Genomic DNA, 14310 nt, shown 5'->3' on the forward strand with positions numbered 1-14310 from the left:
AAAAAGCAGGTTTTTGCTGCACACTTGCGGCCGTCTCCAGGAGTTTGAGGCTCTCCGGGTATTTTGAGCTTCTGTAAGAACTTGGCTTGGTCTGAGATCTCACAGCCTCTTCTCCTGTTGAGAACAGATCAACTGCAGACCCCTGACACCTCTTACACCCTTGGCTGCAGCTATAAAACTCTGTTACTTCCGGGGAAAGCTGGAGTTTTCCTTCTGACATGATGCCAAGGATCAGTTTTTCTCCCCAGTGTAGTGCTGTTCACACTTTCTCATGCCAAGGAGTCAGATGTGGTGTCATGAACACAGCTTCAAACACTTTGAATGTCTTGAACACAGGAAGATAAATTACCGACACATCCACCACTTACACTTAGATTATTTTGACCAGCTGTGCTTTATGTACCTTTTCTTAAGAAAAAATTGGTTTTCAGATGTGCACAGGCTGTGCTTTTAGTTTATGTATAATGCAAATGAGGGGAGAAGCTAGCTAGAAGCGAAATCGGAGTTTAGATTGGCTGTTTATAAGGGCGACATTTCCTTAAAAGACCTTTTTTTTTTTAACCTGCACATCACAGAGATTTTAAGTCCTCATCGACTTCTGAAAACACAGCTCCGGGAGGACAAAGGATGATATATTCTTAACGAGTGTGTAAAGTATAGTAGTTTTAAAGACAATAAATGCAAGGTCGTATTAGGGCAAAACAGTTAATTAACCACTTCATTATTGTCAAGGTTAATACAGTATTTGAGCGCAGAAGCTGTTTTTCACCTCCTTTTGGAAACAAGGCAAGACAGCATTTCTTACAGACAGATCCATTATAGCTTATCACCGGAGGACAGACTGCTACAGAAACACCATGAAGGATGTCTACTGTCACCAGGCTCCAGAGCAAATGCCAAACCTGTCCAGAGAGCAATGGAAATGAAATGAGAGCTACAGCTTCAGAGTACTGCGCTTTAATTCACAGAGATTGCGCCCCATTGATTTTAATGTATGACGGTAACGGTAGCATAAAATTTACCGGCACTCCTTCATCTGTTGTAACATTGATCCCTCCTAAATTGCAGAATGCACTGAAAAATGTCCTTTAATAAACATGGGGTATCGACTATAGCAAATCCGTGGTGAACCCAGTGAAAGCTGCACCTGCAGTAGGGCTCGATCTCTGTTTTTCATGCATGCCGGGGTGTTGTACCGCTTTCCATTACATGATCTCAATAGACAGAAACAAAGGCCTCATAAATCTGAGGCTGTCAACCTTCGTGAATAATGCTTTGCTTTTAACTATCTACTCTACCTGCGGCAACTTCAAAAATTCCTTAAGTTTAAAAATTCAGAGACCAGTAAGTGGTTAAAAAAATTAGAAAGAACCCTATATGAATAGATATAGAATATACATAAAAATAGAATTCTCTCCTTATATGGAAATACAATTTGGTTTTTTCAGTTTATGAAGCCTTTAAAATTGAAGAAACTAGTGTAGTTCCTATGAAACTAATTACCAGGGTAACTGTTTATATCACTTTCGGTGTAGCCTTTTTCTGTTACATTTTCTTTCAAGGTTTTTGTTTTGCTTTTAAGTTAGAGCTAGGATTTCCCATCTTTTGTGATTCCTGCTGTTGTATTTCAGTCCCAAGAGGTTTTCCCTCTGCTCGCCGATGCAGTGCACAGCCTGGTGATGCAGTAACTGGTGTTCTACATTCCCAAACCGAGACCCCCACATCAGCAATTCGGTCTTTCCACTGAAGTCATACCTTTGAACGTGGGTACTTCTGGCCCTGATGCTAACATTAGGCTTTCAGGTTTGGGAATTTGGGCCATGGTTATGGCAGTTCTCAATCTCTGGCTTCTTTCTGCAAATACTGTGCTTCCCAGGAAAGCTGCGGGTGCTGGTGAGCCTCCGGCACACACTTTCTCTGTAGTAAATGACTTCAGGACAGGTTAACATGGCACAACTTATGTTTCATTCTTTATAACATCTTCTTTGATTTTATTTTTCAATTTTTGATGCTTTGTGGGCATCCTTACAGAGCAATTACTCTTACAGAATGATACCTGCTTTGGGATTTTAATTTGTTTTTTAAGCCTAGTAGATTGTTCTGCCCACCAGGGAGGCACCTGCTGTATTTCAGATTTGTGTATAAACTTCTTAAGTTCTATTCAGGTAGCAAAACTGCATTCTTCTAAATCTTCCTTCTGAAGGTATCTAAAAATCCTGCTTCCAGAGAGCATCTGCTTGGAGAGGCAGAGGGAAAACTCCTCTTTCCTATAACCAAAGAGGCTGCTCTGCTCCCAGGGGCTCCCTCCGGCTCCAAAGTCCTTTTGTGCAGGCACAACGCAGGTTGCTCCAGGAAACCTCTCCTTTGTGAAGGCCAGTCCCACAGAGAGTATTAAATTGGCATTTTAGTCCTCGGCATGCATTTGCACAGGGGAAGTGGGGTGGCAGTTGGGTATTTCAATCTTGTTTTCAATTATAAGCATTGCATTGTTGAATGTTGCTGGTTTATTATGTGGTAATTAAATATGAATGATTGCACAGTCATCCTGCCAAAGGGGCTGTAGCCGAATGAAACCAATTCCTCTCGTCTTGCTGAATGGCTTCAGAGGCGAAAGGAGTGATCTATTTGCTGTCCCTTATTTTTGCTGTCCTATTGTTTCGGTATCACTAGCTTCAAAATAGCAAACTAGGCAAGTAATTACAGACATAAATCAGAGCAGGGATCAGTGTGAGGTCAAGACTGCTTTGCTTGTAGCCTGGCTTTGCTCAGCTCCCTTTTGCTGAATAACAGAGAAGTGCATTGTTGTTAATTTTGTGAAAAAGTGATTTTATTAGTGATTAAATGCAAATTTTGACAAAGTTTGAGCCTCTGTGTGCTTTCAAGCAGGGGTTGAGCAGCCTCACCATCCCTGGAGTGGAGCTTTCTCTGTCGGTGTGGCAATGAATGAAGGGCCAGTGGCCAGGCTGGACACCATGGTCAGCATCCGATATGCCATGGTTGGTGTCCAATATACCATGGTCGGCATCTGATATGCCGCAGTCGGCATCCAATACACCACGGTTGGCATCTGATACGCCACGGTCGGTGTGCAACATAGGCAGGCTGCAGCTCGCAGAGGGACATCTCCTTAGGGTGACCACAGTGACTCTGTTGAAAAACTTGGCAAGTTAAATAAGATAAAGCCATAGATACTTAGCCGAAGCGAATCAGCAAAGCAAATGTGTTTTCAGTAGGGCTGTGCTGATTTATGGCCCTGGCCCTTATTCTGTACATCTTATTCTTGTGGGGTGTTTATAAGCATGAAGCGGCATTCAATGGGAGTCAACTGCTGAAAAATGGATACAACCACGTGTTATAGTCTTCAGATGGTACTAGCTAAAAATAGTCAATCTTTCTTGAAGGAGAGCTGTAACCAAGCACTGCTTGCCTCCCATCCTACTAGGAGCACCAATATTTCAGACAAAAGGGGGTAGGGAGGGGCAGGGGGTTGTGGGCAGTCATTGAGAGCAAGTCCATGTCTGCGGTGCTCCTAAACACTCATCATCCATGGCTGGGGGATCTATAGAGGACTTTGCAATATTAGGGCCACCACCGCTGCCGCCACATGACATCCCATGACATGGATGTCCCAGAGCCATGGTTGTGCACAGTGGTTTTCTGGATGCTGTGTATTGTAAGAAGGAGATGTAGATAGGTATTTTGCCCTCTTCCCCAAGTGTCTCTTATGCTGAGTTAGCTAAGAGGCAATCCCCAGTGGTAATTCTGCTACCCAGGAACATACCATTTGGAAAAAAAAAAACAAACCCAAACCCAGTGCCTACTAAACTATATGCTGCTTTCCATTCCAACAGTTTGTTAAAATAACATGTAGAACTGACCGCTGAATGATTTTCATTTAGCTTATCCATACCCTGTAAATCAGATTCAGCCCACCAGTTTGGCTTGATGTAGACAACTGAATAATAGCAAATACAAAATAAGTAGTAGTTTTAAATGTCTGCTGTTGGCTGCTGAACACCTACCTCAAACTGCACTTTAAGAGTATCTTGGGGTTACATGCCAAATCTCAGCTTATGATGTACACCGAATTGAACCCATCTTTGTTTATTCATTTCTGCATGTCCTATTGTAAGTATTTATTGAGGTATTTTTTTCTAGCAATGGTTTATACTGAGGTACGTGACTGAAGAACATAACACATTGCTATGGGTATTTCTGGGAGAATCATAAACTTTTTTCTTTTCGGTGGTTTTCTTGGTCAGCTATTAAACAAAAATCAGTATTTAATCAAAGCAATTTTTTATTCCCAGACTATTGTTAGAGGAAATAAGCCTCGAAAGGATACTTCAATCAATGGCCTGCTGGAAGAGTTTGACAATATCTCAGTGACACGATCCAATTCCCTGCGGAAGGAAAGTCCTCCCACCCACCACCAAGGAAATGCAAACCATGTGCCAAGGCACCAGGAGGAAAATGGTTATATCACGTATTCCCAGTACTCCAGTGAGTCAGACACTACAACAGACTATGTCGTGGAAAAATATCGAGACAAGACTCTTTACGGGGAAGAGTTAGACAGGTACTACAAAGGGAGCTATGCTGCCAAGCAGAACGGGCACATGATGAAGGTGACTTCCCGGGACATCTATTATTCGGAAGTGACGCCTCTGCAGTCAGACCTCTCCAGGTTCCTCCCAGATTACCATGCACACCTGGAGACAAAGCCCAAATCGCTGGAATACGGTGGCCTAAAGCTGGAGTATCAGCGGATCCCCAGTGGATCCTCCCTGGACTATAGAGATCCCTTTCCTTACGCCCCGTCCCGAGCGTCAGTGCAGAGCGAGTGCCCCAAGGAGAGACTGGAGTACAGCGACGGCGACTGGGGACATGACCTGGGCAAGGACGACTATGACAAGAGGCCAAAGTCATCCTACATGGACCCAGCAAGCCCTCAGCCAGCAATGAGGCAGAGGTCCAGGTCGGGCTCCGGTCTGCAGGAGCCAGCCATGCCCTACGGAGCAAGTGCTTTTAAAGCACACCAGCAAGGACATTCCTACAGCTCCTACACCTACCCCCGCTTGTCTGAAACCGCAGCAGGCATCCCCAAGGTAACGTGACATCCCCGGTGACAGTGCTGCCAGGGCAGGGATCAACCTCTCCAGAAGGGGAGTGCAAAAAATTAAGCGCATTCAAAAAATTAAGGGCAAGGAGCTATGCTTGGGCACATGATGCTAACCGCAACTGGTAACATACCTGGGAGCTGCGTGGCTGCTGCTTGGCGGGTGTGAAAACCCACCCACTTTACTCGGGTATCTGGAAATGGATGTCAGGGACCAGTAGGAGGCAGGTTTGGAGATGCCCATCTTCCAGGGGTTTTACTTGGGACTGCCAGTTACCCCAAGTTCTTTGGCAGTTTTTGTAGCGTTAGGAGTTTGTACACCTGTGCAGATAGATCTTAGTGGGAGGTGAGAAGCTGGTCTGGTTTGTATATCAGATACTTTCATATTTGAATTGTTACTGTGCAAGGCCGAAACCTCCATGTTTTAATATTTATATTGTATTTATGCTATATTTATATTACAAGGTTTCTTAATGCTTTGCTGCTAATGAGAGTAGGGGTTTATCCCTCTCCGCTTTGTTTTTAAGCAGTGAAATTAAATCAAAGCAGTTTATCTCACCCAAGACATTTTAGATGTAGTTAAAAAAAAGGGTTAAGGTGCAAAAAAGCTTTCCAACCATGGTATCTACAAGCAACTCCTCTGCACAGATTTGTGGCCTGCTCTGCCTTTTCTAAGTCACAAGAGGAATATTACCCATACAAGCTGTCCTACCCTACTTGCAGTAGTTTGCTGTAACTATTTGTTCAGTTGAGAGAATAACGCTTTTTTTCCACGTCTAGTCACATAGCTACGATGATGACCTGCTTAAGCATCTAATATTGTGCAAGACGTATTTTTTGTTCAGTGTAGATTGCATTGAACATTACCGAGTTCCCCTAGCAACGGGTTCTGAGATGATAGCTCATTTTTCCAGGGCTGAAACAGTCTTGGGTTGCTGTGACTTACCAAATGTGCTGAGGTAGGTAGCTTGTTAGGTGATGAGATCCACTCTGCTGTTTAATGATGGTGTGAACGGTGCATTTTCTTACTGGCTCTGTGCACTGAGAATGCGGTCCTGTCCAGCTGCAGACCCAGAGGAAGTGCCAGGTCTCTGCAAATCCACAATAGCCCCATGCCGGAGGCATGCCTGTGTCTTGCTTGCTCAGGTTTTGGCTGCTTTGCTGATCCTGGGGTGCAGTTATAATCAGTGCCCTGCGGTAGAGGGAGAGCAATGCATTTTTATTCCACATTGCATTAAAGCACAGAGCTGGGCTTTGGACATTGAGGATAAACTGTGGGGGGAGTAGAATAGTTACCAGGTCTCTTTGCATGCCTTTCCCAAGTTCAGGGTGTGGTAGGAGGGATGCATGTGTGTAGTTAACTGTGTGCCAGAGTGGGGCATTAATTATGGATTCTGGAAGTTGTGAGGGAAGCCTGGAATGGGCTATCCGCCATTTCCTTCATTTAAAGCAATCATTTTGTCAGTTTAGAAAGGAGAAGGACAAATCCAGTAATTCATAGACTCTCTTGCGCCTGCTGCTGCCAGTTTTACAGCATTCTATAGGGCAGAAGACAGCTATATTTTACAGGACTCAAAGCACTCCAGACACTTTGAAAAACATCCCATTAAAATGCAGTTAACAACTTGTATTAAAAAAAACCCGATGCCTTCGTACAAGATTCATTGTGAGCTGTTGCTCTCCTCAGAGCATCAGAAACACTCCTACAGCCTTGGTGTATTGAAACTTGATGATTCACTGTGAAATGCAGCAGTTTCAATTCCCAAACCCGTCCACAGCTCCTGGAAGTGAATAGCAGTTTCTTGTCTTGGATGATTGCTGAAGAGTCTTCTTTTCAAGGAGGCATTATTAAGATAATGGTTCATCAAATGGGCTTACTAAATGAGAATCAGGTCTCAAATCAGATATTTTACAAATGAGATTGGCTTTAAAGTATAATCAAAAGGGGGGAAAAAGTAAGCAGTGAAAAAGTCTGCAGGCACAAATGTATGGCTTCAAAATGTGGTGAACAAAGATGTTCATTTTGGCTTGTAAACGTGAAGAGCAGACTTACTTCAGTATTATTTGCAGGTTATAGATGTCAGATAAATCAAATGTCTGCCCCCTGTTTCATCATCAGTGATTTCAGAGGTATTACATGAGGAGACTTCCACTGCGCTGGGCTTGGCCACTGCCATGCAGTGGGACCACAGAGGTGTAGAAAGCCAGAGGCTCAGCTTTGGTTCCCTCCAATCCACCCCTGTGTTACCCACCTGCTCTCCTATTCCTGCAGACTAACTCCAGTAACACTTGCCTGGGGTCGCAGCATCTGCTGTGTTACCCTCACGACACAGAGATTACATCCCACTTTGTTCAATGGAGTCTCCTCAATATTGTCACACAATATCAAACTCGTCCTACCAAGTCTGCTTATTTTTGGACACTCTCTACTGCATGTTTTCTTTTTATCCTCCTCTTCATTGCAGGCGGCCCTCTTAAGTTTTTGCAACGGATCCTATTATTTCAAAGCTCCTTTCCCTGCCATTTTTCGGTAGCAGCTTTCCGTGGCCCTCTCCTGTTCCTCCTCCAAGTGGCTGTGATTTCTGTTCTCCCCTTCGCTACCTTGTACAGCTGTAACATAGCAGAGGTCTCTCTCTAATCTGGCAGTTGCTCAGCCCCACCGTTTTCCTGCTGTGTTTTGCAGGCACTCTGCGCCAGGAGGATGTTTCCAGCCTGGTGAAGGCAGAGCCAAGCCTTTAATATCAGAAACCCTCTCCTTTTTTCCCTGTTTTCTCATTCACGTGCCAGTAGCTTTCCGCGAGCGCTGCCTGTCACCTCCGTGCATGGAACAGGGAGTCTCAGAGATTTCCACTGGCAAAGCACCAGAGAGCAGTAACCTTTCCCCTTGCAACCTCCGTGTGATTTACAGACCATCCCTTCCACGCTTTTTACTGCGGCAAACCGAAACCTAATCAAACGGAAATCGGTTTTACGTTTACTGGAAGGTGAGCCCATCTCACCAGGGGCTTGCCGCTCCCCTAGGAGGGTATGGGCTCCGGCTGCAGGGCTGCGGCTGCCATCTCTGCCGCAGTCCCACTGCAGTGTGTGTGGGGACACCCGCTCGGCTGAAAGGCTGCCCGTGCAGCCTGCCTTGCAGGGAAGGTACGGACCCCTTACAAACAAGCAGGTGTTTCCACCACGCGCGATACAAAATGGGCATCACAGTCATCAGAGTGGAAACTGAAATGAGTTTAAAGACGGTGTTACATCCACCTTTTAACAATGAAAAGACCCGACGGCCGACGTGGCCGCGTGCGGATGCGGGTGATGCCGCAAGCCAGTGAAGCGACGCAGCCAGCAGCAGCAGGGTATTGCCTTGCACCGCAGTGCCGTGATGGATGTCGTGTCAGAGCTTCAGCTGCTCCTTTGACCTCATCTTGAATGACTGCACTACTGGTTTCTTCTTTCCTGTGTAGTATTTAAAGAATTTCCTTTCAGTAGGTAACTGCATTCGGTAGCAGAAATAGAATTATTAGCGGAATAAAGTGTGTTCGATTTTGCTGTGATGTGAAGCACTGTGTCAGGACACAGCCTCGGAGGAGAGGTTCAGCTGACTTACTCATTATAGCTCCTGATTTTTTGTAAGATTTCATGGGATTCGGGACGTGAATGGGTTTACATTGTACTGCAATGCTAACCTCAAAAAGCTTTCAATAATTCTTAGCAAGCACACCGAACCTCTGAATTTTCATTTTAAAATTGCACCGCGGAATTTACTTTTGCCAGTGTGTTAAGCTTAGGACATGCTCAGAAATATCAGGCATGGGTGAAGCCTCAAGTAATTCGTCAGTGTGGATTTATCCAGCTTGAATTTCTAGACAAGGCTTTCCCCAACTCAATAGTTAAAAGAAAATGGTGTATTTACAGCCAAAGCAATAATATATGTGTCCCTACGTACCCAGATATATAGGGCAGGGCTAGATTGAGTTCCCTCCCTCCACCAAACCATCTGAGCACTTTTCTGTGTTAATTAGTTTGGCAGATGTAACGTCCTTCACGAAATTCATGGTGTCTCTGACCCCCTTCTGTTTTATGTCTACCTATCCCTGCCTGACAGAGGAAGTGAAATTATGGCTGTAATCATGCGGATGTTTTGCTTAAACAAAACCAGCATCCTAGGAGGTGGCTGTACAACACTGTTACATGCTCACTGGATGCTCCATATGGCTGGTAGCTGTCAGCGTGCGAGTCGCAGACGGAAGCAAGACTCCAGCTTCACGTTTCCAAGGGAGATCTCTGAGCAGCCCCTCTGGAGAGGCATTCCCTCTTCCCTGCTAAACCTCATTCAAAATGAAAAGGCAGGCACGCCCGGCTCACACATGAGGTAGGAGAGCGCTGATATAATATTGCACTCGGAGGCTTTTCTCCCCACACCGAGGCGACTCCAGCTAGAAACTCCTCCTCACTGTGCAGCAGCCTACAGAGATAAATTGATGCTGCGGCAGATTTTTTTTTTTCTTTTTTTTTTTGCAGTCTTAGCATAAAACGGTCAAATGATGTTCCACCGCAGAATTCAATTTCACAGTTCAGTTGGGTCCTTGATTACACTGCCAAATTCAGATTAATGTGCATTTAACTAACATGGATCAGGGACTCCTGGCCAGCAGCCAGCAGTAATAGTAGCAACCGTGAGCTGTGTAGAGTTTGCTGCTCTGTCCACCCCTGTGCACCGCCACCGAAATTGATTGATTAAATGAACTCATTGCCATAATTATTTGTAATTGTGCTACATCATGAGCCTGTGTCAAACCACCCCCCTGCCCCAAGACGCTCCACGTGTTGTCAGGAGTCACATATGTTGTATTGAAATGGGGAGCTGCTTTTTTCCAGGGGAAAAAAAGTATTTTTTTGGGGGGTGGGATTTTTGTCTTACATCCCTTTTTTAGTTTGGATAGAAGCAAACTATTATGTTTGTGAATGTGAAGTATTCATTTGCTTTCAGCGTAAGAAGCTTAGAAAAGCTTGGAAAAGAATAAGAAAGAAGGAACCTGCAAATGAACAAGGCTTCCTATCGAGATAATTTCCTTTGCGATTGTCTCTGATTTCAGATGAAAATTAGTGGTTTCGTGACACTGCAGTTAAGTAGTGTGTCACTCGCTCTGGAAAATTATTTAAGAAATGGTAAATTGAATTAGGCTCCTCGTCATACTCATGTAGGCAGTCAGTCAAACAGCAGCCGGTAGCAGGGCAAGGCAGGAGATGGCAGGGATTTCAGGGTACCACCACCTCTGCAAGAAGAGGTTGGGTCATCCCTGAATTGCTGGAGAAAAGCATAAGAAAAGACTAAGGGCTGAGAGTCAAAACCCAGGAACTGGTATTTGAAAGGAAAGACACAAATTGGAATTTGGCAAAGGGGTGCTGGTTGCAAAAGGGATGAATTCTTAGAGGAAATGGCCCAGAGAGCCTGCAGGGCACTGCAAATACAGAGCAAATGCACTTTTTGGAGCATACGGTTTCATTAAACAAAGATTATTGTATCTACGAACAGGTACCTGGACAGAAAAATGGACCTGAGGTCCATAAAAGATCTCATGGTTTTTCCTGGCCTCATTTTTAGTGCTGATGACAGCACAGCAGCCCAGTGGTCTAAAAATCTCTTTTCAGATACAGGGCAGCAGTGTCATGTTGAGAGGAACGGGTGCATGTGGGAACACGCTGTGCCGGCACCTGCTGAGGATCTCTGGGGGTGCCAAAAACGAGCCAAGTGGATGGACAGCAAGAAAGCTGTCTGTTCACCTGCATTCACTCGTCTGCTTTTGCGTTGCAGGTGGATTATGATCGAGCACAGCTGGTCGTTAGCCCACCGCTCTCTGGATCAGACACCTACCCCAGGGGCCCAGTAAAGCTACCTCAAAGTCAGAGCAAAGTCAGCTATTCAAGCAGCAGCTACCAGTACCCTCTGGTCTACCACAAAGCATCCCACTATCACCAGCCGTCTCTCCAGCCCAGCTCTCCCTATATTTCCACCGCTTCCTACCCCAGCTCCCCAAGTATCACGTCAAGTGCTTATCCTCCACCCAGCTGGGGATCCTCCTCAGACCAGCAGCCCTCCAGGGTGTCCCACGAACAGTTCAGAGCTGCCCTGCAGCTTGTGGTCAGCCCCGGCGACCCCCGGGAATACTTGGACAACTTCATCAAGATCGGGGAGGGCTCCACAGGGATTGTCTGCATCGCCACTGAGAAGCACACAGGAAAGCAAGTCGCTGTGAAGAAAATGGATCTCAGGAAACAGCAGAGAAGGGAGCTGCTCTTTAATGAGGTACATTGTTTTGGGTGGTGCGACGGGTTTTGCAGGCGGTAGGTTCAACGGGAGACGTGGGCCAAATGGCAACCTCAAGAGCCAAATTAGTATCTTTCTAAAAGAGGTGGTGAGTCCCACGCACATCTATGCTGTGTAAATATTGTATAACCAGACCGATTTCAAATGAGCTACGGCTCCTCCTGGCTTTAAACCTGTAATGCAGTGGAAAGTCAGAGTAAAAAGCTAAGAAATCCATCGGCTGCTCCGTGCAGCGTATCAGGTGCACAGGCATAGCCCGGTTGCCTTTTTCTGACCACTTTCATGTATAGTTTATTCTTCCGAGATGGAGGATCCAAACTAGCCGGACTATTCAAGAAGCATGTGCACCGTATTCTGGCATGTACGGGCTTTTTGTTTCCTCCCTCCTTTCTCTCCTAACCATTAGCAGTCTCTTTGCTTTCTTGATGGTTACCTAGCAAAGAGCTGGCAGTCCCTTTTTCATGGAGCCATCATGTTAATTCCCACATCTCCTTTCCTGAGTGGTTGCGGCCAGTTTAGAGCCCACAACTACTTATAGAATATTGTTTTCCCCATGTACATTATTTTAAATTTAAGAACACTGGTTCTCATTTGCCGTTTTTCCACCCAGTTGTTCGGTGCTGCAAGTTCCTTCTGCAACTCAAAGAGTTTCTCCTTTTTTTCTTCTTACTCTCCCTAGCGCTGCATGTTCTCCGCTCCCTTTTCAAGATCCCTTGTAAATATGCTGATCAACGCCAAAAAAATTGCAGGTCCCCAGGGAAACCTATAGTGAGAACAAATGGTTTGCTTCTATCATTTGTTTCCTGTATTTTTAACTATAAGAGGATCTTCCCTCAGCACATGACAGACTGGTTTCTTTAAAACCTTTAAAAACTTAACATTTTTTAATTAAAATAATAGTTTTTAAAAAACTTCACACAGTTCTCCTTTGCACAGTCCATGACTGTACTGGGTATTTTGGCTTTGTTTTGCCGCTGCTGGAAGACTGCACTGAATTGTGTTGTGGTAGCTCTAACCAAGCATCTCTTGAATGGTAACATCTTGAAGCGGGTCCTACATGCTGTGCAGGACCAAGCTGCTTCCCTGACACGCTCCAGTCACTCGTGTCATCTGAAAATTTCTTTTCAGCGGCGCTGAAATTCCTCCATCTATAATGAAGCCTTCCCTGGCTGTTGTTTTCTCTCCTGATTGCCTTTCTGACATCCCTCAGTACCATGTGGTCACGGTTGCCGCCTTGGCTGGGCTGCTGTTACTGTGGTCCCAATTCCGTACAGTCCCTTTTAGATGTGGGATATGAGTTGTCTTATGAATATCGCCTATATTACCAGCATTCTGTTAAAATTCTGTGCAAAGTACCATTTGATGCATGATGAAGAAGACTTTGATGGGTTGGGCAATCGATCAGGTAAAAAAAAAAACCCAACTCTCTCATACTGAAAGCAACTGGCAATAAAAAAGCAATGAAATAAACAGTTCTGTTCCTGCAGTCTGAAAGAAAACCAATTATCTACCACTTATAATTTTACAACTAAAGATTCTTCCTTCTTCCTAATGCATTTATGATGACTGTTACTTTTATGTAAATATATTGATTTTGTTTATGCGTTGGCATAAGGATTAGGGAGGATGTGATTCATAGCAAAACCTTTACTAAGCACAAAGAGAAAAGTACAATGAAAAAGAAGGTCAAAACAAGTGTCAGATAATGCTTGTAGCAATTCACATATCGTCTTTTCCTTCCTCACAGGTTGTAATCATGAGAGATTACCATCATGAAAACGTGGTTGACATGTACAACAGTTACCTTGTTGGCGATGAGCTGTGGGTTGTGATGGAGTTTCTGGAGGGCGGCGCTTTGACAGATATAGTGACTCACACAAGGTGGGTTGGGGACCAGCAGCATAAAGCCCACAGCATAAGCTGGGCAGGAGGGAGATGCCATGGCTTTCCTTCATGGATGCCTCCAGACCTCACCTCCTGCTGAGGGAAGCTGGGTACCTCCTGGCTCTATATATGTATTTTTATATATATATTTATTGCTGTATATTCATATATACATACAAAATACATATATACAAACATAAAAATACATACAATATACATACATGAAAATATATATATGTGGATATATGTATGTATGCGTATAGCTATATATGCATGTGTGTGTGTGTGTGTGTGCGCACACACACACACACACACATATACTTATACTGTAGCATGCTCACTTCACCAGCATAAATAAGCCACTGCAGATGAATTCCTGTCAGTACCAGCATTTTTTAAATAGAAGGGAAAGAAATATCTGAAAGGGCTTGCTGGTAGTTGGGGATTTGCTAGTGCTTTAGGACGTAATTTAGCAGCAACATGACTTTTATCCTTTACTTCCTAAAATGGCAAAAAAAATCTTCTTTTCCCTGTTTGGTGATCTGTATTGTTGTTTTTGCCACCATAACTATGTCTTCTAAGGGTGATTTCTCTCCATACTCATAACCCATGTAACCACGCTGTCAGAAATGTTAACTGCAAACCAAGCCTAAAACATAATGGGAAAAGTGGTTTTATATCAGAATATTTGTGCTTACGGTAGAGCTTGTTCCCATATTTCAGTTAATATTGTACCTTTAAAGAAGGCGATTTGCCAGCACAAAAGCTGTAGTGTATGGAACCGCTCTTCCTGTTCTGAGTGGCGACATTAGATTTTACAGCCCTCTTTACATCTGCTCTTCACTCATCTTTTCCTGATAAGCAGGATAAAATGAGACAGGAAAGAGGAATTCTTTATTTAATTTCTTCCTCTTGAATAAAAAAATAAAAATTTCCACCCCAAACCAGTGGGAGAGTATTTAGGTGAGCAAGAAGAAAAGCAAGGAAT

At 44.4% G+C, this 14310-nt stretch overlaps 1 protein-coding gene across 2 annotated transcripts in view; it reads left to right on the forward strand.

Moving 5' to 3' along the window:
• Positions 1 to 14310, forward strand: part of PAK5 (p21 (RAC1) activated kinase 5) — a 92019-nt gene that overhangs the window by 68307 nt on the left and 9402 nt on the right. For both annotated transcript variants that reach the window (XM_030021190.2, XM_030021191.2), the window contains 3 exons: positions 4311 to 5108; positions 10926 to 11417; positions 13186 to 13319. In XM_030021190.2, the coding sequence (XP_029877050.1) occupies positions 4311 to 5108; positions 10926 to 11417; positions 13186 to 13319 (1424 nt within the window). The remainder of the gene's footprint in view (positions 1 to 4310; positions 5109 to 10925; positions 11418 to 13185; positions 13320 to 14310) is intronic.

Source organism: Aquila chrysaetos, chromosome 8 (assembly GCF_900496995.4).
Source record: "Aquila chrysaetos chrysaetos chromosome 8, bAquChr1.4, whole genome shotgun sequence".
Classification (NCBI taxonomy): domain Eukaryota; kingdom Metazoa; phylum Chordata; class Aves; order Accipitriformes; family Accipitridae; genus Aquila; species Aquila chrysaetos.